Raw genomic sequence first — 24,382 nt, forward strand, 5'->3', positions numbered from 1 at the left:
GACTGCAATAAAAAAAATCTGCAGCTCTCTCTCTCTCTCCGAGCCGAACGCCCGTCTCTCCTGCCAGTGTGTTGGTAGAGCGAGCGAGAGAGAGAGAGAGAGAGAACGCGACAGGAAAAGAGCAGCCTCTGTGTGCGCGCACATTCGCTCACGTATAGTGTGTATAGTCGACGGTATGGCAGTGTAGAAGCGAAAGAGAGAGAGGAAAATAAAAGTACAGACTGCAGAGAGTGCGTACACGAGATAACGCGCGGCGGGACAGTCTGATCGCGGATTCGCGGCGGAGGAGGAAGAGCGAGAGAGACATACATAAGGGAGGACGAGTTTGTATGCGCAGCGGCAGGGAAGAGGTGGACGAGAAGAAGAGCCGAGAGCAGTCGCGCGAGTTTAGTGTATACACGCACTGTGGCGGCGCCGACGACGACGACGACGACGACGACGAGTGCGATGAGCCAAGTCGTCTACTGAAGAAGCGCGACGGGCGTTTTCTCGCCGTGGGAGTACGAGGCTTATAGGCCGCTCTGCCCACTGCAGCCCGAGAGAGGCAAGAAAAAAACAAGTGGTGCGTGTTGTGTTATGTATGCAGGTGCTGAAAATCTCGTGTGTGTCCGCACCCCCGCCTGATTTTATTTTCAACGATTTTCACACTCCCTTTGCGTGCCAAAAGCCCGAGCTGTTGCCCACTCTTGACCTGACATCCGATATGCGTTTTCGAGCAGAGGATCCGCCTCGAGGATTTTTCAGCGCGTTGCGCGGATGCATTGCGAAAGAGAGTTTTTGAACACTTGGCTGATTCTTGTGAAACTCTCGCTCGCGCGCGCGTTATTTCGATGAAAGTGAGGGGGCTCGGATATACTTACCTGTCTGGCTGCTTGCTAGAGGCGCACACACGAGCCGTTCCGGTGCCTCATATCAGAAACACCTGTGTGTGTGTGTGTGTGCTCCTTCTTTTTTATTATTAATTTGCGCTTTTCCTTCTGTTACTTGTGTTCCAGGAGAAAAGTAGTGCTCTGGCACTCTGCTCGGTGCTCGTGATAAATGTAGCTTGGTGCGAGTTGCTCGACAGGGATGAGTGTTTACGGGGACTTCCAACGGGTCTGGCTGGATAGGTTCCCTGACAGCGCACTGCCACCTGACTGGGAGGAGGGTGTGCGAGTCAATTTGGCCAAGCACAAGCTCAAGGTAAGCCCTATCGTCCAGTCTTATACAGCTGTATGAGTCAATTACTTGTTCAGTCCGAATGATTAGACCAAAGGAAAGCTCTTATCAGTTTATCACAGTGAATACAGTATGGTTGTACTCTTGCTACTAATTTAACGGGATATTTGGAATATTAAGCATTGTTAAAATTTTTCATTGAGCAATACTGCATGCGCGCTGAATAGAAACTTTATTGTGATTGAGAGCAAGAGGTAGAGCATTCATTTTTATGGGTTACTTGCACTGATGAATCATCGCGTTTGATAGAAGCTTTAATTGGGCGGTGGCACTGTTTATGAGTAGCATAGTTAAAGATATAATTGCCAGCTCTTGCTTTGAATATTTTTACTTTTTACAGCTTCATTTTACAATTTTTGAGGTGAACTTTTTCAAAATGTCACACAAATTTTTAATTTAAAAATATAATCGTTTCAAAGGAGAATTGTGACACATAGAATAAATAGTCTGTTCCTGAGTTATATAACTAGAAGAAATTTTTTTCTTCAAAAAAAAAAAATAAATATTCTATATCTTTGTATTACACATTGCAACTAGTTTGTTTCTATCAAAAAATCCTTGAAATAATATTTTCTTATCTAACACTTAATCTTTCTTTTAGTCAGCTTGTATACCTTTCAACATATTTTTTTGTGAATAAGTTATTTTCACCCGTTACATAGATCATATTTCTTATAAACTGTCCAAATTAATATTAGTTTACCTGTGTTTAAAGGTTACCACACTTAGGGAAGAGCTCGAAAAAGAAGAATTTTATGTCGAGTACCTTGAGCGACTCTTGGCAGATGTTGAAAAACACAAATTAGCTATTGCATCTGCAGCCCTAGAAAACAAAAAATCTGGTGCTGAATCACCAAGCCAACAAAGTTTTCATTCACCTGAAACCAGTGTACTAGATACTACAGCTGAATCTGAAGAAGCTGAGGATGTTGCTCCACCCCTGCCTGCCCGAGAAGATCTAAGTAAATTACAGGACAAATGTGTTAATGAATTAAGTTCTACTTTGGGCTCAAGTAGGAGACCAAAAAGTGAAATACCAAGAAGTCCTGAAAAAGTGCCTGAATGTAGAAGGAATAGCGACCCAGATAATTATGTGACCGTTATCCAAGTTACGGGTAACTCCAAAAAAGATAAAAATGAAGAATCTGTGAAGGAAGAAGATGAGAAAGATTCTGAGAAAGCTCTTGAAGATAGCGAAGATGGTGATGCAGAAGCATCAGAGGAAGAACCCTATTATGATTCTGTAGCCCTTGATCAAACTGGAGAGTATGTTTACATCGAACCACATGCCCCTGCTGTTGGAAATAATGGCAGCAAAGTGCAATTACGAAGGCCACCTTCATTGCCCGATTCACCAGGAAATCAAGGCAATTATGTCAACATTGATTACTTCCTACAGTAAGTTTTGAACATAAATAAATACAATCATTGAAAATAATAAAACTTACATTAGAAAATGATTAAATGATTCTTTATTTGTTTAGACATCGAGCAGCAATGGACAGTGAAGATGAAGAAAATTCAGCTCCACCTATCCTTCTGCGTACCTTAAGCACTGATAACGAAACTGGTAGCAGTGATGCTGAACCTTTAAGTTTAAGTGAAGGTAGTTTAGAATCGCCGACACCAACGACTCCTCGTCGACAAGATAAAGGCAAGAGTCTGGAAGATGATAGAACTTCGATGGTTAAATGTATCATCAATTCTGTAGTTGAAAGTGAAGCTATTTATGTTGAATGCCTGGATGTTATGATACAGGTAAAGATTCAATTCTTAATTAAATATATATCTTTTTCAAAATAATGTTTGTAAATTTTCATATGCATGTAAAAAAATCTTGCAGTACATGAAGGCCATCAATGCCACAGTAAACACATCACAGCCAGTCATATCTCAAGAAGACTTTAATACTATGTTTTACAAAATTCCCGATTTGCATAAGTTACATCAAGAATTTCTAGAAGATTTGCGAAAAAAGCTCGACTCTTGGGACAATAAAACAACAATCGGCGAACAGTTCAAAGTAAGTGTCATGCTCCTACTTTCTGTACCCTATAATTCTCTTAATTGTTCCTGACCTCGTAAATGACATTTTACCTGCAGGTAATGGCAAGCAAAATTAGAGATTATGGCGCGTTCCTTCATAATTATGCTCGCGCTACTGAGACAGTGCGCCGTTGTTCATCGCAATCCTCGCAGTTTGCGGAGATCACGAGAGACATACGACTAAGGGGTTATCCTAAGGGACCGGGGCTGTCACTTGAGGATCTCTTGCACAAGCCAGTCGCTCGAGTTCAAAAGAATGCACTAGTGTTACACGTAATTGTCGCTTTAATGACATCATATTTATAATTCCGGGAGGATGTTAATAGAGTACTTAAATTTTTTTTCTTGCTCTAGGATTTGTTGAAGCACACACCACAGAGTCACGCGGATCACGCGCCTCTTTCAGAAGCTTTAGCTATGACTCGAAATTTTCTTGATGATTTTAACATTATTCAATCAAAGTCTCTATTTAAGGTGAGTCAATATTTTATATCCTAATATTCAATCAACTTGATCCTACATAAAAAAATTCTATTAATGATTGTTTTGACTGTGTAGAATCATGATCGGACACAGAGGAGACTTGTAAAGAATTCATTTGTTGTGGAGTTATCCGATGGTCATAGGAAATTAAGGCACTTGTTTCTTTTTAATGATGTCATTTCATGTGCCAAATACAAGGCGTCTGGTAAAGAAAAGTATGGATTTGAGTTAAAGTGGTTCATTCCAATAACTGAAGTCGTAGTTATGGAAGACGGTATTGAGCCACGAGAAAATAGCCCAGCAAACGTAGTAGTACTTAGGTACGCAAAATAATAGTGTTTTTCCCTCTTCTACTACCAGTGCTTAAAGCTTTTGTTAACCAATATTAATTTTTGTAGATCTCAAGCATGCACAGTTAGAGACCAAATTCTGTGGGAAGAAAAGAACGATGACAAGAGAATTAGACTAGGTGGTCGTGGTTCAGAAAAGAATCGAAAAAAGTTAGCTGAGCTAGAAGCGCAGTTGGTTTTAGCTTCCCCGAATCTGATTCTCAAAGTGGGACAAAAGAACCAAAATCGTGTTCAAAATACTTACACGTTTTTCTTATCTAGTGAATTCGAAAGATCTCAATGGATTGAAGCTATTGAAGCTTTACAACAGGTAAAATTTTATGTTTAGTAATTGATTAACTTGAATAAATCAATTGTATGATATTAAATTTCATAAATTAATTAGGGTGGACAGCCATCTGCAAATTTACCGCTCAATATGTATGACTTAAAAGCTTGGATAGCAGCATGTCGAACTTACTTACAAACAGACATGGGTAGTTACTTGTTACGATCTGGTCGGGACGAAAGTTTATTATTGGGAGATTTACAACTCACCCTGTTAGGGCTCACTCCTCCTGGATTAGATCATCCTGGTGATCTTTACATAGTCATAGAAGTAGATAGTTATGGCCACTACTTCAAAAGGGCAAAAAGTCATATAGCTAGAGGCCAAGCTCCAACATGGGGTATGTTAATAAAAAATATTCGCTTTCATTCATGCACATTTTAATTAAAAGAGTAAATTATTGATTAAAGTTTTTAACATTTGTTTTTAAGGACAAACTTTTGTTGTGGAATTAGAAGGAAGTCAAAACGTTAGGATTTTACTCTACGAAGAGTGTGGTTCTCGTGCGGTATTGAGAGGAAAATGCGCTCAACGTTTGAGTAGATCTTGGCTACTCGGAGACCAAGTCAAAAGGATATTAAATTTAGGTCCAGCGAGTCTAGAAGTGTCCCTCAAATTTATTCCGAGTGAAGTTACTTTGCGACGAGTACCTTCTGCAAAACCACAAGGACTTTTTGGAGCTAAAATACAACAAGTTTGCAAGTAAGAAATATATCCACCATTATCTACATAACGTTATGAATATACGTCAGAATATGCCCTTGAAATACTTATATTTAATTTTTTTATAAAGCCTTCGATTTTCCTATAAATAATATGGGATAATAATAAGTTTTCCGATAAAAAGCGTGAAAGTCATGACACGAAATTCACCTCTTTTTTCTTTTATTATAAATAAACTACAACAAAAATAAATAGGTCTCTCAATGCACTACTAACGTGACTGAATATTCTTATTTTATAGGAGAGAAAAACGCGATGTACCTTTTATAGTCACGGCGTGCGTGCGTGAAGTCGAAAAACGAGGAATGGCAGAAGTCGGTCTATACCGAGTATCTGGTTCGGCTTCGGATCTAACAAAATTACGCAAATCATTCGAAAGCAACTCATATGAAGCTGAACAGCTGTTAAAAGAGGTAAATACATTTATCACGATAAAAATGTATCGTTCTGACATACTCTTTCTTTCAATCTTTACAATCATACATACTTATCTTCAGGTCGATGTTCACTCGGTGACTGGCGTATTGAAGCTCTACCTGCGTGAGATGCCTGAGGCTCTATTCACCGATGCTCTCTACCCAGCCTTTTTCGACGCCTATCAAAGTGGCGAGCTCTCGCGGGGCAGTGCCTTACGCCGTGCCTACGATGGCCTTCCACAGGTCAATAAGGCTGTCATCGACTTCCTTTTGTCGCATCTGATTCGAGTTAACAAGCATGAAGATCAGAACAAGATGTCCCTGCATAATCTCGCTACTGTGTTCGGGCCAACGCTGCTACGTCCGGGGACGAGCAACCGTAACGATGCCAAGAATCGCGACCCTCTTGCTGCTGGGACCGTGGATGTCATGGCGCAGGCCGGGATACTCTACTGCTTTTTGCAATTACAGATGCATCAGAACAATCAATCGTCACTCTAGTCGACACGCGTAATAATTAGCAGTTTTTTAAAACACAAAAATATATATGCGTATTTCGAGCAACGATTATCGAATACTGGATTCGGGCGTGCAACCCTACGTCCCAACCCTACGCCGACTTTAGACTGGTTCGGATCTTTGCTTGAACCATATTTTTGTTGAACCAATGAGCTTAAGTGAGTTTTTTGTTTCGTTTTAGAAATACGTGATTAGTGATGATTTGATTTCGTAAATCAATAAGTCCTTATTGGATTTTTAATTTTTTTACTGATTCGTATATTTGATTTTAATGCAAATCTTCTTGATTCTTGATGACGATACTCTGAATGACTGAGAATGTATGAAATAATATTGTGGTATTTGAATGCTATTTCTATCCAATTATAAATAAAGTGAAAAAATTAAAATGTTTAGATGTACGCTTTAAGCTTGGCATGCGTTTGTTTTTCGATTTTAAACAAATATTAACAGTTATTTAAAAAATACTGTATTTATAGTATATTTTTCGCATCCTTCGGTAGGATTTTATTATTATTATTTTTTTTTCTGTAAAAGAAACATCTATAAATGCATAATAATTCATTAATCACTTTGATAAAACTAACATTGTTAGCAAAAATATGGCTCGTGCAAATAAAAAATAGAAAGTCTATTTTAAGCGACAGAGGGTGTCCGAGTTTTACCCCTTTCACTTCTCGAAATCCGAGAAGATATCTGCGGATTTTTGTATAATGTGTATTTTCTTATAGCCTGTGCAGACAATTTTTAGCAGCTTGACCCGAATTATACAAATCGTAAACGGATTGCTCAATGAGTATGATATTGCGTGGACGAAATTCGCACTCATTCACAAAGTGATATATTTTATACTTCGCGATTGTATACCGTCTATATTTAGGAAAACTAATAAAAAATACATTCGGAAAATTAAGCTTTTTATACAAGAAATGAAATACTTATAAAAGTAATTTGAAAGGAAGAATCGCGCGAACTTGTTCCTACGGAAAAGCCGACAGATCCTCTTCGCGTATTATTCTTTTGACAGTCATGTAATGTAGGGAATCGATTTTGATCATGTTTCCTTATAAGTTTAAAAATTTGAATGACGTTCCTTAAAATTAACGGGATAATCATGGGTTCTTATAAAAACATGAAAGATAGATTGAAAAAATGAGCTTTTCAATAATTCAAAGTAATTTTTTAATCTTTCTTTAAACGCCAACTCGCCAAAATACACAGAATCAATTTTCAATGGGATTGTTCCGTTAATTTGTAATATTTAAAATCGTCCATTCCGTTTGTCTGCGGAGCATCTGATTCTTTCTGAAACATTAATAACTTGTTTTAAATGACTTCCTGCTTCTCTAAGTCGCTTGTAAATGTCAGCAGATGCGTGAATTTACCAAGGCAATGTGAGTTCTGGTCACTCGATTAATCGGCGATTGAACAGGGCATTCGGAAACAGTCGCGGGCATTTTTCGTTTATTAAAAATTCATCAAATTATGTATACGTTTTAAGAAGATTTTAAAAGAAATGCATAAGTAAGAGCATTAAGGCCAATAATAAAAACTCACTAATGAATTAAAAACAAATTTTATTGTGCTAACGTTGGCATAAAAGCTCTATCAAAGAAAAAAAATACAAGAAAAATATTCAGACTAATGAAAAAGTGCCTGCTTTAACGTAATGAAAGATGCTCATGCCTGTTATAAAGATAACCGCGACGCCAAAGAGAAAGCTGATCTCTGCCCTTTGTGCGCACATCGCAGGGAATCACGCTAACTTCCTTCGGAGGAAACATTTGGCAGTACAAATTATTAGCTATTTTGACTATGCCCTGAGTCGAGGGCAAAATGAAAAATTGTGTAATGAGAAATCCATTGGTTTATGAAAAAAAATAAATATAATCAAGGACTTGATCTGGAAATTATTCCATTGATGTTTTGCAACCTAAACATGTATTGACTTGGGAATTGAAATGATTTTTGAAAATTATATGATCCGATCTGAAGAGAATTTCAGATACTCTGACGGCCGTCAGATTACCTTTTGTCAAATGTGACTAAAGATTGTGCAAGACATTTTGATTAAAGTTAATACATGGATAGTTTGTGAAATATTCGAATGCACGCGTATGTGAGAATTGTATGTTGAATGTATGTGAGTGCGCAATGATCCGCCTGTAATATGTATTATATCGTACGTGCGATACGAAGTATTTCTTTTAGTTCTGCAGTATGATGTGCGTTTTTTCTGTAATGCGTGCCGAAAACGTTTCGTGTAATTAAGATTCGATGCTCGTGCACCTTCATTCACGTAAATGTATTATTGAATTACAATTGCAAGAAGAATATAGAAATTATGTGCAAGACCATGTTGCGAAACAAAAAAAAAGGTCGTTATTCTTCATTTCATTATATAGCTAAAGTGGTATAAGGCAATGCTGTCCCTCTTTTTTGTACATTACTATATACGGCATGTAAAGTTGATCGATCGCTATTACTATATCTTATTATTAGATTATATTATAGATATATATTGTAATATTAATTATTATTACGCGAAATTAAAATGGAAGTATTTGTTATTGAGCACGCGAAAGAGGGAGAAAATCGAAAGCTAGCTTACATACGCTGATGTTTGCAAAAAGAATGATGATGACGATTATGGCATACATGTATACTTTTGTCAAAAGAAGGGTGTGAGAAAAAAGAAAAACGTTTTAGAACACTAAATACACGGACGGTTTATAAACTTTTACACATACCTAGTAACGCTCTTTGCATTTTTGCATATTTTCCGCCCGTGAACTTTTTTGTACTTTTCTAAAAATACATCGTATGTTCGTCAGTTAATAACGCATTATTGATGTGATTTACATCGTTATTTTTTATATCTCCAACAACATATCTTTATTATTTCATTTTTATGCACCTTTGTAGATACGTTTTTTTACATATTTTGTTTTTGTTTCTACGACAATCATGTAGATCTATGCTTTACATGTTTTCATTTTTTTTTGTCAAATTGGCTTTTTATTTTTCATGTATCCTTTTTTGCTGCGTTCCATCGACTTCATACTTGATCCGATCCAAATCTTCGTTGTCATCAATTATGCTGCCAAGATATATGCTCACTACGGACAACCACGAGCCATCGGTGCAAGAGGAAGTCTAACCGGCGTCGCCGCAATATTGTCCCATAAGCCAGGTAGCCGAGACCCGTCTGAGCCATTGCACTGCATTCCTTCAAACATTTGTTAACCAACATTTATTTATATACATTTACATTACTATCATTTTTTTTCCATTTTTTAATTTGTTATTTTGTGTTTGAAGAGATAACATATTTATATTGCAATATTTAATTATTTAAAAAAAATAAATGATACATTCAAATGACTCTCAAGCATGTATGCAGCTGAAGTCCATTAACATATTATCTCATCAATTTCATTTAACCTTTAATTCTATTTTTAATTTTTCTTGCAGCCATGACTCAAACTTCACAAGAAAAATTGAAAAAGTTAAAAGTTGATTGGACTACATTACATTATTTTGTTCACTTAACGAACACTAATTCGGGTCACAATAGATATTTGAATATTTGATGACTTATTCGTAGAATCAATGCTTCTCAGTAAGAAAAGGCTAAGTAAGTTTCAAGTTTACCTAAAGGAGCGACTTCATAGAGATCGTGCAAAGCTGCAACGCGGACCTTAGTCCATTCGATGCTTTTGTAATTTTCTGAGATTCCCTTTTCGCCGCCCGTTCTTTGACTCTCCCATTCTTTCATGTAGCGGAAATACGTTCTCAATGCGTCATCACTTATAGCGCTTTTACAAACCTATGGCGAAACGTACAGTGAACAAATAGAAAATCGTTTTAATCATTTCAATGTACAGAATCTTTCAAAAATGCTTGACTTATTCTTTTTTTTCAATTGCTTTGGATATTATTTATTATCTTACCTCTAATTTCGAATTTGGATAGTAATGGATATAGTTTACGCACATTTCATCCGAAATAGCAAAACCACCCAGAGTGACATTTTCCCTGTCCAACGTTTCGTACGTGCAGGTCGTTATCAACGAATCACCCTAAAAACAAGGTGATCAATAACAAGAAAAATTAAATCGTTATGTATTATGTTAGGCACGGATGCATTATTATACAAGTTTTACAAAAATGAAAGTTAAAGCAGAACATTTTTTTCTATTTCAGAGCCGCTAACAAAAATGAATTCGCATGAACTTCAATAAAATTTCAAGAAAACAGATCTCGTAGAACTTTGGGATTACCGGGAGAACAGTGACTGGTTGTGGCAGCAGTCGTATCTCTTGGAAATGCGTGGAATAATGATTGTCATAGTTAAGCATGGGCAGTTCCTCGCCGTTCCGTATATGTCTCGTGACGACACCTCGGCCCGTCAAGTGGGTGTGTAACTGCGAACCAAAGATTTTGATGCCACTCTGGGGTAGACCTACACCTGTACACTCGGAGATGCAGTGACCCGAGAGTAAGAATGCTTCCTGCAGGTATAAAGAGTTGTTTAATTTTCTGTTGGAATCGTAATTTTTATATAAAAAAAGTATATAAATATAAATTTATTTATCATAAGCAGCTATCGGCTTATCAATTTGTTCATTTCCATGATAGGTTCTTAAAACCTAAAGTGATCTATGGCTTATATCGTTATAAAAATCTGTTTATCCAAAAGTTCCGAATTGATAAAAACAAGATAAAAGAACGATAAAGAACTGTTCATATAAATCAAAAACTAATAAAAATAGAAATTACCTCGTTTTGAGCAATCAATTTTATTAATAATTATTATTTCATCGCGATTCAAAGTGCAGTGTATTAGATTTTATTGAATAATTAAGAAAAAAAAAACAATTCCAGATACCTGTCCTGGAGGGATGGCCATTTTATCAGTATACTCGAGACCGAGTTCAATCACGCCTGCATCGTACTTCCTCAGACTCTTGGTGAAGATAAAGCGTATTCCAGACGAGTCAACGTTGCCTGCTAAAAGTTCAGGGTTGTTATAGTGGACCTCGAGCATGACAAAACGATTAAAGTTTTCCCCGCCGATCGGCAGACCCGCTTCCTCGGGATAGACGAAAGCATCGGCACCCATAGCCCAGGCTGCCAGCACTTTCTTACAGATCTGGGCATAAGAAAATACTTATTGTACCTTAAGGTATGTGCTGACATCGTGTTAATGAGTATTTTTTAAAAACAGCTATATAATATGAAAATATGTCTAAATAAAAGGTAATTCATGTATCTTATATTTAAGTATAGAGTATGAAAAATAACTTAAAACATTAAGGTCTATACTGATAATCTTAATTTATGATGTCTCTTAAATAGTGTCCGTCGGTGAAGCAAACCTGAGTTCGTTCTGGACGATTAGGCGCGTCGCACGGTCCGTTGTATAGAGGCACGTCTACGTCTGCGGGTCCAGCACAATGGAAAACTTCCATGTGATGTACCAGATGTTCGTTGCCCTGTTGTATAGCTGGTCCAAATTGAAGAACGTGATGTCTGTCATCAGCACGAATATAAGGTACATAATTGTTAATTTATTATCTGTTCTTCTAATATGTGCTACGCGTATATGGGTATGTAATCACGTTTATATTTATTCATGAGATCGTGTGAATTTCCTTGTTATCCGCGATACAATCGAACTTCGAAAGATCAGTGTCGTGACAGCATCGGCGCAACTTTTATCGGCGGTAAATAACAAAAATATTAATTCACTGAAGAGTTGCAAGGGGTATCGATTTACACGGTGATAATACCACATTATCGATTAATCGAGATTAAAATTATAACACGCCGTAAAAATTTCACGATACTATCTGCAGATTTCTCCTGCTATGGATAATATATAACGAGTTGCGAAAGGCATTAGTCTTCGACTTGATTTGATCACGTACACATCGCATTCACTAACGAGTTACAGTATCGCTTCTCTGAAACTCTCACTTACCACGTTTCGCGTTAACGAAAACTTCTTCACGTAAAAAGCTCGATGTTTCCGTAACACATTCGATTTTTCTGTGCAATTTAGTCAAAGCTACTATGTTCTTCTCAAGAAAGATCCAGATCGGCAAGATAGCGCGAAACTACTTCAAAAGCGTCCTGCGAGTTCGCTCGGCCACTTGATATTGGCTTCAATTCGATTATAGCTAGCATCCGCAAAGCTTCACATATAATCGACAAAAACTACAAAAGAAGACAACATAATCGTCACTTACTTGCGTCTCATCGAGGAGGGTAACTTCTGCACGTGACACCAGTAGGTCGTCTCGACATTGGGCACCTGTACCCGATCGGCTCTGATCTCGTGCTGCCAAGCATCGGCCGGGAACTGCGGCTTTGGGTGGTGAATCCTGAGCAACTCCGTTCTCGACATCCCCGAAGATTTGGCATCGGCTACCTGTAGACCCGCCACCGAAGTCAGAGGCCCACTGCCCTTCAGCCATACCAGGTGAGTTGTACCTCTCTGTACCGATGCAATTAAATAGTAGACAGTGATGAGAGTTAGCAAAAACTGTGAGATTGTTCGGTTGTCTACCTCGATCACGTAGTCGCGCTCGTCGCAAGTATCGAATTTCCTGGTGAAGGTGAACTTGGTTACGTTGCCGTGCTTTTTCCACTCGAAATTCGTGCAATCCTGCTGCTCGTCCGTATTCAATTTAGTATCAGCATCGCTCGAAGCATCCTTGAACGCAGCAAGGAAGATTTGATTACTCGAAACGCTGCTTATAATCCAGAATAGTTGTATAACGAATTGAATAGTTTACTTCAAGGTGGGTCTCGCGATGCCAGTCCACCCAGAGAACGCAGTAATCCGCTGGTTTCAGTTCTCCATAGTTCGAAAAGCCCACCGCAAACCACGAATATTCCTCAGCTGCGTAGTGTACTTCGGCCACTATCTGCTCGGTCGTCAGTTCAACTCTACGCAAACAACGTAAAACCAAGGTTTCGTAAACTTCTAAAGTATAAAATATTATGAAACCGATCGAACCGGTCGATTGAGAGCTCCGTGGACAAAATACATGTAAATTTGATTTAATCGTGTATCGAACGTGTACTCATCAACAAGATACCGATAACGAAACATTCCGTCGCTAAAAATGTCCTTGATGCTCGTGCAAATGGAAAATTTTACGACTGTGATCGTTAAATTAAGACTTCTGATTTTTTCTAAATGCATGAAAACTCTCAATCCAATGCGTCCTCTCAAAGATCAAAAACTCAAGTTCGACAACGAGCAGCACGCCTCAAACAAAGCCAATCATGTCTGCTCATCTCTCTCAAACTCTTAGGTCGTTAAAAGAACCAAAACTTGGCTCGTTTTCAACTATCACATCGTCGCGTGCACAGAACATCACCTCCAGTGAAAACTGGCTTCGGAGCCCAGAGGCACCGAGTGTACGGCTAAAGTTGATTCCGACTGATGCCACCTTCCGGATACTGCGATGAGGATGTGGGAGACGAGAACGAGGACGGCGGAAAATTTCATCGTGACCACTACGCGCGCGTTTTCTCGAAGGAACGCTCGACTAGGACTGCAGCGAGAGATGAGTCGCAAGCTCTTTGCGCGAGTCGAGAGACGAGACGCGCACGCTCCGATTTAGGTTTGCGCGGCGGTCTGTTGCTTTGGGCTTCTATATGGTATACTAGGGCATTTGAAGGGTGGGCGGCGGAAAACTTTTTTTATCGTTGAATTTTATAAGTTGTTTTTTGTTGTAAAACACGTAAACTACTCCCTTTGTTGTTGTGCTTTCAACTAGCGATCTTTCAACGAAAATCATAGCCTTTCCATTTATTTTAATAAACTAAACATTAAAAGCACCCTCGTTGTATACAAATTAAAAAATTACAATAGTCTTGCATAAACATGCTACAAACGTCATGTTTATCCAAGATACGTCAAGCTACTCCTATCAATTAAAATCATTACAAACAACCTTCCCGAAAGTAAATAACGATAATATACACAGCCCCATAACCCGTGAAATTCGATCTAAATACTCATTAAAGGCCTCTTCCCAAAGATATTCCACAATATCAGACGCGAAGAAGTTCACACCGTCGCGGGAAAAAATGCTCCAGATCCTCCTGAAGGAATGCGCCCTCGTGCCGGCACGACCGAAGAATGATCATATTGCATTCCCGGGCAGACGCGTGTTTCGCGCTTAGGCGCAATCAAGAAATTCCAGCCAACTTCTATATAGCATATCGAGAGATGGAGGTGGCTATATGGCGTTTGCACGTTTCCATCATCGTAACGTGCTTTTCATACGAAAATGGGGCTATCGCTCGGGAAGTCGCTCGTTTTTCGCCTTGGAGTGCTTATACACGGCTAAGTAAAAATGATCGTTCGAAAATGTTCTTGTCTGTGTGGGTGTATGCGAGATCTTACGGAGTTGATTAAATTGTTGAAGAGTTGCTGCGAGAGCATAGGATCACGTATCTTGCTGACTGCTCTTGAATTGTCGTTTTTTTTTTATTCGGTCGTTATCTTGTAAATTATATTGGAATGGATCAGTTCGAGGAATGGGTATAATGGATTTGAGATCGAACGATATTAATAATGTTAATCAATAACTATTGGAAGGGTACTGTGCTAAATACTTCGGTTCCGTATTTTCTCTTCAGCCAGACTAGAAAGTAAACCCCCACAGAGTCTTTACTACACGAAGTACCAATACTTCACCCCTCCGTGCAACATCTGCAAAGCGAAACTTTGACCTGCGATTGTTCGAAAGGCAACGAGGGGAGGGAAGAGCGGCGACACAGCGGCAGTTCTCTCATGCATATGCGAAGTATTAGTGAATCTGTCTGCCTCGTCCTTAGAAAATTAGATGCCCGACGCGACAGGAAAGCTATTCTATGCGGCGCGCCCGAGCACTGGCGGGTTATTCGTATGTTAGTGCCGTCGACCGGCTCAACGACTCCAACTCTCACTGATGTAGGTATATGTGTATAAACTGCAGCGTGTATCCGTAGACTTTCTTTTATCCACGCTCGCCTTCGAGCCGAAGGATTCGCTCCTTTTTATGGCTTCTTTCTGGAGCTTTGAGCTGGCGAGGACTTTTTGCTATTTTTTTTTGCGGATTCCTCGGCTGTTCTCTTAATTTTTAACGTTTTTTGTGTGATAATTTTTCGATTCTCTAATACGCTGGCGTTGTGTAGTACTAGACTCTATTGTGAGTGCGATGATTCAGAGCAAGAGTAAAAAAAGAGAGCTAGCAGGTATAAAGAGTTTACGTATGTACCGCATCACAAAGGCCATACTTCCTTGTACTATCCCAGAATGCGTAATGGGCCGTCCGCTAACGCCCACGATCGTGCGATGAACGCTGCTAACCGAACTACGCGATCATGGCTTTGAAGAGATTATTTTAAATCTTTAAATAAAGTATGTATTTGATTGAAATGGACGATATTCATGTTTACTCATATAATGTAAAATTAATTAGCTTCGATCAGTCCATCCTCAGCGAGTAGCAATGATAAGTATTTTAATTATTCGAGTAGATTAAGAGCAACGTTACCTTGCAAATCAATAAGCAAATTAGGCTCGGTCCAATATAGTTGTGCTTATTGCCGTTGGTGTAATAGTCAGTTGATTGAACTGAGACAAGTTTAAGATGTCCGAGCTTGCCCCCAGGCGTAATGAGTCTAGATTGAAGTTGATTGAAAATTTTAAGATTACATCAGTCAGATCATTAAACTAGTCGGCCAACCTCGTGGTTAGCTGAAATTTTCAATTTTCCAAAGCTCCGCAGTAAAGATATAACTTTCAAAAAGTCCGCGCAGGTTTTATCGCAACAAATGTGAGAATCCCGACATTTCACGCTCACTCGATACACTACCTGTTTGACGCACGTGCCGAAGACAACACAATCTGAACTATACACTCGCATCAGCAAAATCGCGCCTACCTATTTCCCACGAGTTCCGAGCTGCCTACTCGCACTTTTTTCGTCCAAGCTCAGCAAATCCATAGCTCTTTTCACGCTTTAAAAATTCTCTCTCACGCGCGTTGGACCACGATTCCGTCGAATGCGCACAAATTCATATCTATCTCGCGCAGCGCGGGTGTGTCGCCTGGATGCAGCGAACGTGCGCGAGTGCACAGAAGTTAGTCGGCTCGTGTTTATTCTTCTGTCCGGTGCGATCGAGCGATTAGATACGCGGCTCGTTGATGAGTCCTCAATTTTATCTAGCGTTGGAGGTGCGGCTGAGTCAACTCGAGGTTGGCGATTTTTTTTATTCGCAAATGTTTTATTATATGATGGCTTCGTAGATAATGTACGTGCGAGAAGTATCGTGCAGAGTGTAATAAGAGATATTCTGATTTCGATTAATTAGTTCGACTTCGTTGGCTATGGGCCGTGTTTGATTGAAAGATTTTGACTGCTTCTTTGATATTACCTTCGGTTCTGCTTATTGATTCCGAGCTGACGGATTGATTTATTAGCTATCATATACGAGCCGCTGTAAATTTATTTTTTAAAAGATTGCACGTATTAAATTATATTATGGTCTTCTTTTACATTCCAGAGTAATCAAGTGCAAGTATTGAAACAATATTGTTCTGTTCAGTGCAGTGCATAGTATGATGTTCTTATCTCGCACTCCCGCAGTACAAAACGTGCGCACGTTGTCGTAAATACATTTATTGTTAAACGTTAAATTTGCACAGAAACTAGCTCTTTTTCTAAAGTTTTGAAGCCTCTGCTAAATTCTAAATTATTCGAATTAATGACTTAACCACTCGTTCGCACAAAATTCACACTTAACACACGCGCTTGTGTTCCAGTAGACTCGTCACGAGGGCTTTGGCTCCGGCGACGCGACGCCGCAAAAAAGAGATAAAATGATCTCTCGGGCCTTGATGATCAGGCCTGCGAACTCAGAATTGACCGGGCTGGGAAACAGCGAGATAAAGAGGAGAGCGCGAGAGGCATATAGAGATAATCGTCATCAGTGCGAAGTATGTCGTAAATTTTCGGAGCCCTAATTGGCTGTTTGGATTCGGATTTTTTTAGCGTATGCAGGCCGACGATGCGTCAGGCTTCGCGGAACAGCGTCGAGCCCTTTTCAGAGGCTGGCTTTCCTCGTCTTTTTACTGTTTCCGGATGCCTCGCATAGCGAAGTGCTTCGACCCGTATAGACAGTACAGGCTAGGAGATCAACGCAGTTTCATCGAAGCGATTTTAATCAACCTCTGGCGCTGCTGGGAAACGATCGAGTCCAGAATGCTAAAAATTATCTCGTTCAAGGCTGGCGATAGAACTCGGTCGGTAAATCGGACGCTTGCACCGCCTTGGCCTATAACGCGCGCATTAATATCGGATAGCTCGTTGCAAGCAGAAAAAAGGCAAGTCAGCTCTGTCGAAAGCGTACATAGAAAGAAAAAAGAAGAAGAGCCGAGAATCAAAAGGGAGCTGTTGGTCGGATACAAAACGGAGCGCGCGCGTATTATAACGAGAGAGCTGCAGTCCGTCGCACGGGAACCAGACTAGTCTCTCTCTCTCTCTCTCTCTCTCTCTCTCTCTCCCTCTTTTATGTATGCGAGAGAGCCGCCGAGCGCTCGATGTGCGACCAGACAGACAGACAGACAGAGAGAGAGAGAGAGAGAGAGAGAGAGAGAGAGAGAGAGAGAGAGAGAGAGAGAGAGAGAGAAAGAGAATAGCAGGAGAGCCGCCGCACAGCAGCTCTCTCGACGCGTCGGCAGTGTCGGCAGTGCCATTTGAGCGAGCAGACGTGGTGCGTGCTAGTGGCTTGGACTTCAGCGTCGGAGCAACTGGGTCCAAAGACGTCGTCGAAAGACGCGCGACAGTCAGCCGACCCCATTTAGCTTGAGGAATGTAATCTCTAGTGCGAGCCCTCCGACTCTCTTCGGGCATCCTGCATGCGGCATTACACAAGCTGGCACATCACAACGCAACCGGCCGTCACAACAGCAGTTCTGCTGAGACACGAGAGGTAGGATTTATAATAGTACAAACTCTTAGTACTCCATTCCAAGTACAGCTCTCTAAAAATATGAGAGCTTTGGGGGAAATTGCGGCGGCGTGGCTGGCGGCGCGGCCGACACGTGCTATACAGCTGATGCGTGCGCCGAGCGGACCTGCGGCTAGCTGCTCCGAATTTTCCGATTTTCTCCCGCGTAATGGAGGACTTTTCGGCGACGCGTTGCGTAAGTGACGCCAAGCGATGAGCCAGTTCGCACGCCGGCATTGGAATTTTTTTCTGCTCCGCGGAGCTTTTCTTTCATTTGGGTTTATCTCCGTTTTTTTTACACTCGTGGTTGTGCGTTGCGAAAGTTTCGCTGGCCGGAATTAATTTGTACGTTGATCGGCCGGCGGAGGCTTAGAAGAGAGACGAGGACAAGTCGTTGAATTTCATGAGAGAGTTTGCCTAGAGTGACGGAAATAAATGATAGGCAGGAAAGTGCGGCCGGTTAGCAACTGCAATTTTCACGGTTTGCCGCGCTTTCACGCGCGCTTTTTGTAACACGACACTGCTTGTGCCATTTTGGAATGAGTTTATTTAGCTATAGTCCTTCTTGCTTGGAGAATATTTTGCGATTTCGGAGTAGACGACCGTGAAAACGGGCGCAGAATTTTCACGTCTATAGTCGCTGTTATCGCTGCGTATGTTATTGTTTGTAAGAGAGAGAATCACGGAATTGCCAGTCGTCGACTCTGACGTTCGCGAGATCTTTTGGAGCAAAGTCTCACGTTTGCGCGTTTCTTGACTCACTTATCGAGGGTTGGCTCCTCAAGCACTTTTAGAATATCGAAAATAATAATAAAAAAAATTATGATTCTCCTGATAGATAGGACGCTCAATAAACGTACCTATCATCGTCGTGCACAGCACCGCTAAAGAAACGGTATAACCGGTGTTATAAATGAAATATCCGCGCGATTTAATTCGTTCGACTTTCGTCGCTTGCTTTGAGGCCGCGAAATGGCTTCTCGAGATCCCACGTTGTCGCCGATTGTTGGAAAGAATTGCAAGCATGCGCCTTGAATTCCGCAAAGAAAATTTCTCAATCATGTATATTCTCCTGTGCACTGGAGCTCAATTGAAGAGCCTTTTGTAATTGTTTCAGTCCAAATTGAATATCCGACTTCTCGGAAAAAATTCCAACTAAATGAAAGATTGAGCGGCACAGCCACATTGATGACATAATAATTAGTATTCAAATTTCCTTTGAATCACAATTGCCAAGAAGTTTAAAAGAAAAAGACGACAGCGTGTCAATATTTCAAGATTAGAATTGCTCGATCATTCAGAACTACTCGATCAAACACACACCGACAGACGTGACCCGTTCCGAATCAGTAGTCACCAAATATTTAACAGTATAAAGTATATATACATCGACTCTTAAACAAGTCGTCTGCCGATCGCATATCGCAGCTCATTAACGCGATATACGCGGCGATCCAAAAATAGCTCATCATATATCGTTCAATTCAAAAGCGTATGCTCAAAGCCCACATGGAAAAACTCGTCGCTTCCCATCACATAGCGATGAGCACGTTCTCGGTCAAGCCCAGTTTTTCCGGAAATACCGCTCGAGGGTGATGACGCGACGCGTCTTTGGCGATTCTCGGAATCGCTGATGTCCCCCGCATGTGTGTGCGCGGGAGACATAGGCTGATAACGAGCATATATATATATATATATATATATACATGTTGAACGGAAAAAAAGGAACGACCGATCGCGAAGTGGCGCCAAGTCGACGCGCGTCACGTGACGCTGCTACGCAAGACTATTATCTAAGACTGGCGGCAAAGCCGATAAGTTATATAGATATAGGTATTTCACAGACTTTCCATTGTGTGTGCGAACGTTGCACACGCAGCGGGCGATTATTTTCGCCAAAGGTCGAGGATAAGAAATTCGTTCATATATATTGCGTCTCTGCTGCGAGAAGGTGCAGATATCCATAAAAAAATCTTTTTCTTCTCTTCTATTTAACTACTAGTATAATCGTACGCCATTATTGATAATTCCAAAGGAGCTCAATTATCCAAGATTATTGATAAACACGCGATTCCTTATTGCGACGTGAGACGAATCGATGAATCGCTCTCGGAGCACGTGTTCTCGGCGCGGATAATCGGCTCTCCGCGCGCGCGTGTGCGACGTATAACATTTATTCAAATTACTTCCATTCCAGATAGGATAAAAAAAAGTTTTCCGTAACGTATCGCTTATAGCTATCGCCCACTTAATTAGCGCTTTAATGAGAACGTTTTACTTTTTTTCGAAGCTGATTTAAATTCATGCGAGTTGGTGTTGTACCGCAATATAATTAAAAATCGATGTATCCACAAATTCACAATGAGCCTTCGAGCGTTAATGAATGCTTATTGGGTAGGTATAATTTATGCGAAATCTCGGCGCTGATAAATTCGTCACCCGCGCGAAACCTGCCATGTGTGTAAATCTCGAGCCGATTACGTTTTCACGCGCGGAACAAATTGCATAATTTTTCTCTGCACACTTTGGCGATAAAAAAAATTAGGCGTGGAGGCTGTAATGCCGTTTTCATATATCCGCTCGTGGCAGGTGTAAGCATGAGCTGGTGTATCGCGTAAATCAAACTTCCTGCGTACGGAAATCGAACGACCGCTTCTCGAACTTTCCCGAGCCACAGGTGTGTTGTTTTGCGAGGATCGTGGAGCTGTTTCGTTTGCGTCGAAATCTATTATTGCATTATCGTCTGTGTACATTGTGCATACACGAGGCAAACGATGCATAATAGCTGTTCATTGCAACAGGGAAAAACCGTCCAGCGTCCGGAGAATCGGGGGAACTTACGAGAAGAAAAAATGTAGTGTATTGCGAGCATCGACGTCGATTAATAGCCGTCACCGACGAGACACGTCACTCTTATCAGCGATGACGCCGAGGTGTGACCACTTCGGCGCTGACGCTGTGTTTGCATTTTCGAGACTATAATTTTTTCGAAACTCGTTAGTAATTTGACTTGTTTATACTAAGATTTTTCTGACGAAATATACTATATACGCTTATAATCGTGGTCGATCAAGCTACGATTAATTTTAAATAAGCTCTAAATACACTCAGCCATCAAAACCTATCTATAAATGGGGACGTATGGACTGAAGCGTGACAAAAAGGTTTCAGAGTCAATCTATTATGTTAGTCGAGCATCGACCGATCGAACTCCTGATCGAATTGTCCTAATTCATAGTGTATCTCTGGTTTTTCTAATGAAACAGTTAGGTCGATGTTGAGGGACTTCGTAAAAAGAAGTTCGACCTGATTTCTACTCTTAAATTAACCAAACTGACCTAATTACGCATTATTGCAGTTTTCTTAAAATTTTTTTGAGACCTAACTTGTAGAACTTTTATTATAGATTGAAAATGTGTGAAAAAGTGTCTTTGAAATTATCTTCGTCTTCGAAAGCATTACACCGGATGTATAAAACAGACAGCGTTGAATGCTGCAGTACATAAATCAATCAACATGATGCTTATGAAATGCAGTTGTGTTTCTCCTCTGATTATATTTTTGTCGCGATGAAATAAACGGTTAATACATGGACACGTCAAAAATAAAATTTCTATTATGATTTATCACAGTTCTTTACGTTATTGAATTATTGCAAGAGCGAGTGAAACACTCAGAGAAAAACTTTGTAATTTAATCAGATCGATTTCCAAGATAATAATTTATCGCGAGAAAATTGTCAACAAACCTCGTCTTTCACAAATCTGCGTAACACCAGATATAGGCTACACTTACAAAATAACATATTTTCGATGAATAATGAATCACAATGCAAATTAATCATGAAACAGAACGGAATTTTTGGACATCTTATAGTAAAAACCCACTGCAATCTTCTGAGAATAACGCATCACTGATACATTGGAAAATTTGAAGTAAACAAAGGCTCAATGAAAACAAAGCTCATAATAAGTGCAATTATTTTAAACGCTTCATCCCAGGGTTCTTGAACCTTATGGTCTCGTCGGTTTATAGAGTCACTTGATCAAAATAACTTTCACTATATCACTCAGCGCTAATTGCCATATTGCTTGGCAAATCGAATGATCCTTGGATCGTGAAAAATATTTTCCTCGTACACAGTTCATGACAATGACAACAGAGACCATAACACATTCCATCTTCAATTTCATTATTTACATCTTTTTTCATTAAATTCTCAGTACAATTCAATTCATGTTTTGTACAGCTATACGAATGCTTACAGCATATACTAAACTATTGTCTCATCGTATACCCCTTACGTAAGCGGATGTTGCACAGCCGCGTGAATTTATTTATAATACCGAACATATATTATAATTTTATTTTAACCAAGTGGCTCAGTGCGGCTATTTATTGTCGCATCTCGACAGTCGTCGCGCGAATTTAATACCCCGAGCTCGCGAGTTCGGATAATATCTTAATATCGCGCTAATGAAATTGTGTACTTCGTGAGCGTTGTGCGTGTACATTCTCGACATTCCTGATCGTGCAACGACAATTACGATGTGGAGCGTTACGTGGAACTCTCTGAGCATCGGCATTATTTATCGGCCGAATGTTATTGAAGATGTTACCAGCAATGTGCGCTCGGACTTGTCGAAAAGTAAATATTACTTTAGCCAGGTTGTCCTCGGCTACGTGCTGCAGGAGTTCTTTTCGCTCTTATTTTGATCAGGATGGGTATGTAAGATTGTTAGAAGATGATTAGAAAATTATATCACTCATTTTAGCAGCATCATAGGAGTTAATACCTGGCGCAAAGTGCGAGCTCCTTTAGATAACTTCTGCGTTGGTATAATAACACACCGCAGACAGTGTGTACACAAAAACGTGGCTGCGCACAGAATACCCGCGGTTTCATCGACAAAAACCTCGAGGTCTTTGAACTGACGAAACGCAAAAGTGAAAGATTGCGCACACGCGTTTTCCTGCGCCGATACATCAGGCCGATCTCGAAGCGTGATATCGCGTTGGTTGCTGTACTTCTTCGATAGCTTTTGTGCTGACCCACCAAAAATTTCATTTTCTAAAAATAGCCGATGGGAAGACGAGCGTCGAAACGATCTTTGGTTTTGCGCGCGCTTTCACCTTGAATTTTTGAAGCTTTGCTGTACCGTTTAGTGTATATTTTGATAAACAAACCAGACGCGATAACGTTCATCGATTTTTGGGAGATAAGAGAACTTTAGTAGGTCAGTGATGTTGTATATTTGGTTAAGCAGCGCCGTGCTGATGTACCAAAGTTTGTGTTTGAAAAGACGTAAATTGCCAGTGCTAGTGCTTTTTTGTTGTGGCAAGCTCGCATCACGTGTGTGAACAATTACTCAACTTCTAATTTTGTTCACAAACTTTTACAATCTGATAAGCTATCGTACTCGATTCTATTAAAGGAAGCCTCGTGCTCGGCGGCGTTCTTACACGCTATAAACAATCGTAAAATTTTTTTTTTTTTTTGTGTACCTACGTATGATAAAGCATGCATAACTTTTCGAATGCATTAGCGCCACTTGATTCGCTACCTGGAGTTCAAAAACTGAAATCTTACTTTGGAATCTCCACAGTTCCTAAATTTTCTCAAAATTACGCAAAGCTACTCATCTCGGCTGACGCATCGACGAACTGAAAGTTATAATAATATTTTTGTCATCCCAGCAGAGAACTTTCCCGGACTTCCCAAAAATTTCACAATGAAACAGTCATCCCATACCTGTCCAAAAAACCAGTGATTCTCCTTCGCTAAAAAGCGTAACAATTAGCGATAAAAGCTTGCAGATGCCGTAGTTGGACCTTCGCCTTGACTCAGCGCGCGGTCCTAATTTCATTCGCGCCACATTTCACACCTCGTCTATACGGATTGCGCGTGATATAAGAACGCGCCTTGTACATATGCACCGATATGCCTTGCGATCTCGCGATCTCGATGTGCGACCTTCGCGTCAATTCACCGGCGACGATTCGTTGAGTCGGAAGTGTTGTGCGGTCGAGTGTTGTTTTGAATCGCGAGTTTAGTATACGTAATTCTTGCGGGTAAGAGGCTTCGCGTGAGCGCACACACGAGTACACTGTATATTCAAGGAGCTTGCGGATAATTCAAGTGCGTCGTTAACGAGGCGTTTCCTGAAGAATTGAGCGACGATTTTCTTCTTATACGGCGATCGTTGAGTTGATTGACTAAGCTCTTCAAAGTAATTGGAGTTTCAATAATTTGAAGACCCATAACTTTCTCCATGTAA

General features: G+C 40.2%; 3 protein-coding genes across 6 annotated transcripts in view; 2 read left to right on the forward strand and 1 right to left on the reverse strand.

The window, feature by feature from the left end:
• On the forward strand, nucleotides 1-8,921 carry LOC100119063 (active breakpoint cluster region-related protein). Its single transcript, XM_001602860.6, has 13 exons — nucleotides 1-562; nucleotides 996-1,182; nucleotides 1,934-2,616; nucleotides 2,703-2,976; nucleotides 3,062-3,241; nucleotides 3,322-3,537; nucleotides 3,619-3,738; nucleotides 3,823-4,067; nucleotides 4,146-4,407; nucleotides 4,483-4,765; nucleotides 4,857-5,127; nucleotides 5,390-5,561; nucleotides 5,646-8,921. The coding sequence occupies exons 2-13, from the start codon at nucleotides 1,069-1,071 to the stop codon at nucleotides 6,063-6,065; spliced, it is 3,240 nt and encodes a 1,079-aa protein (XP_001602910.2). The 5' UTR covers nucleotides 1-562; nucleotides 996-1,068; the 3' UTR covers nucleotides 6,066-8,921.
• On the reverse strand, nucleotides 6,622-13,672 carry LOC100119029 (tyramine beta-hydroxylase). Its single transcript, XM_001602830.6, has 10 exons — nucleotides 13,478-13,672; nucleotides 12,887-13,040; nucleotides 12,658-12,804; nucleotides 12,338-12,585; nucleotides 11,465-11,618; nucleotides 10,975-11,238; nucleotides 10,367-10,597; nucleotides 10,037-10,165; nucleotides 9,738-9,912; nucleotides 6,622-9,312 (listed from the first exon to the last, which is right to left on the reverse strand). The coding sequence occupies exons 1-10, from the start codon at nucleotides 13,606-13,608 to the stop codon at nucleotides 9,203-9,205; spliced, it is 1,743 nt and encodes a 580-aa protein (XP_001602880.1). The 5' UTR covers nucleotides 13,609-13,672; the 3' UTR covers nucleotides 6,622-9,202.
• Nucleotides 12,457-24,382, forward strand: part of LOC100118991 (putative phospholipase B-like lamina ancestor) — a 19,550-nt gene continuing 7,624 nt past the window's right edge. The window contains exon 1 of one of the 4 annotated variants that reach the window (XM_032596521.1): nucleotides 12,457-12,570. The gene's annotated coding sequence lies outside the window, so the exon portion shown is untranslated. Of the gene's footprint in view, nucleotides 12,571-17,581; nucleotides 18,087-22,471; nucleotides 24,379-24,382 lie in introns of those variants that run through there. The other 3 variants (XM_001602800.6, XM_032596522.1, XM_032596523.1) reach the window with 3 other exon arrangements.

Source organism: Nasonia vitripennis, chromosome 2, assembly GCF_009193385.2.
Source record: "Nasonia vitripennis strain AsymCx chromosome 2, Nvit_psr_1.1, whole genome shotgun sequence".
Lineage (NCBI taxonomy): Eukaryota > Metazoa > Arthropoda > Insecta > Hymenoptera > Pteromalidae > Nasonia > Nasonia vitripennis.

What these genes read in the sequence shown, in the direction of transcription:
- LOC100119063 (XM_001602860.6), top strand. Translation starts at nt 1,069, where the DNA reads ATGAGTGTTTACGGGGACTTCCAACGGGTCTGGCTGGATAGGTTCCCT. An exon ending in GCAAACGTAGTAGTACTTAG is followed by an intron (nt 4,068 to 4,145) that starts GTACGCAAAATA and finishes TAATTTTTGTAG; the next exon opens with ATCTCAAGCATGCACAGTTA. An exon ending in CTGAACAGCTGTTAAAAGAG is followed by an intron (nt 5,562 to 5,645) that starts GTAAATACATTT and finishes ACTTATCTTCAG; the next exon opens with GTCGATGTTCACTCGGTGAC.
- LOC100119029 (XM_001602830.6), bottom strand. Translation starts at nt 13,608, where the DNA reads ATGAAATTTTCCGCCGTCCTCGTTCTCGTCTCCCACATCCTCATCGCA. An exon ending in GAAGCCAGTTTTCACTGGAG is followed by an intron (nt 13,041 to 13,477) that starts GTGATGTTCTGT and finishes TTGTTTGCGTAG; the next exon opens with AGTTGAACTGACGACCGAGC. An exon ending in ATCGCGAGACCCACCTTGAA is followed by an intron (nt 12,805 to 12,886) that starts GTAAACTATTCA and finishes GCTGCGTTCAAG; the next exon opens with GATGCTTCGAGCGATGCTGA.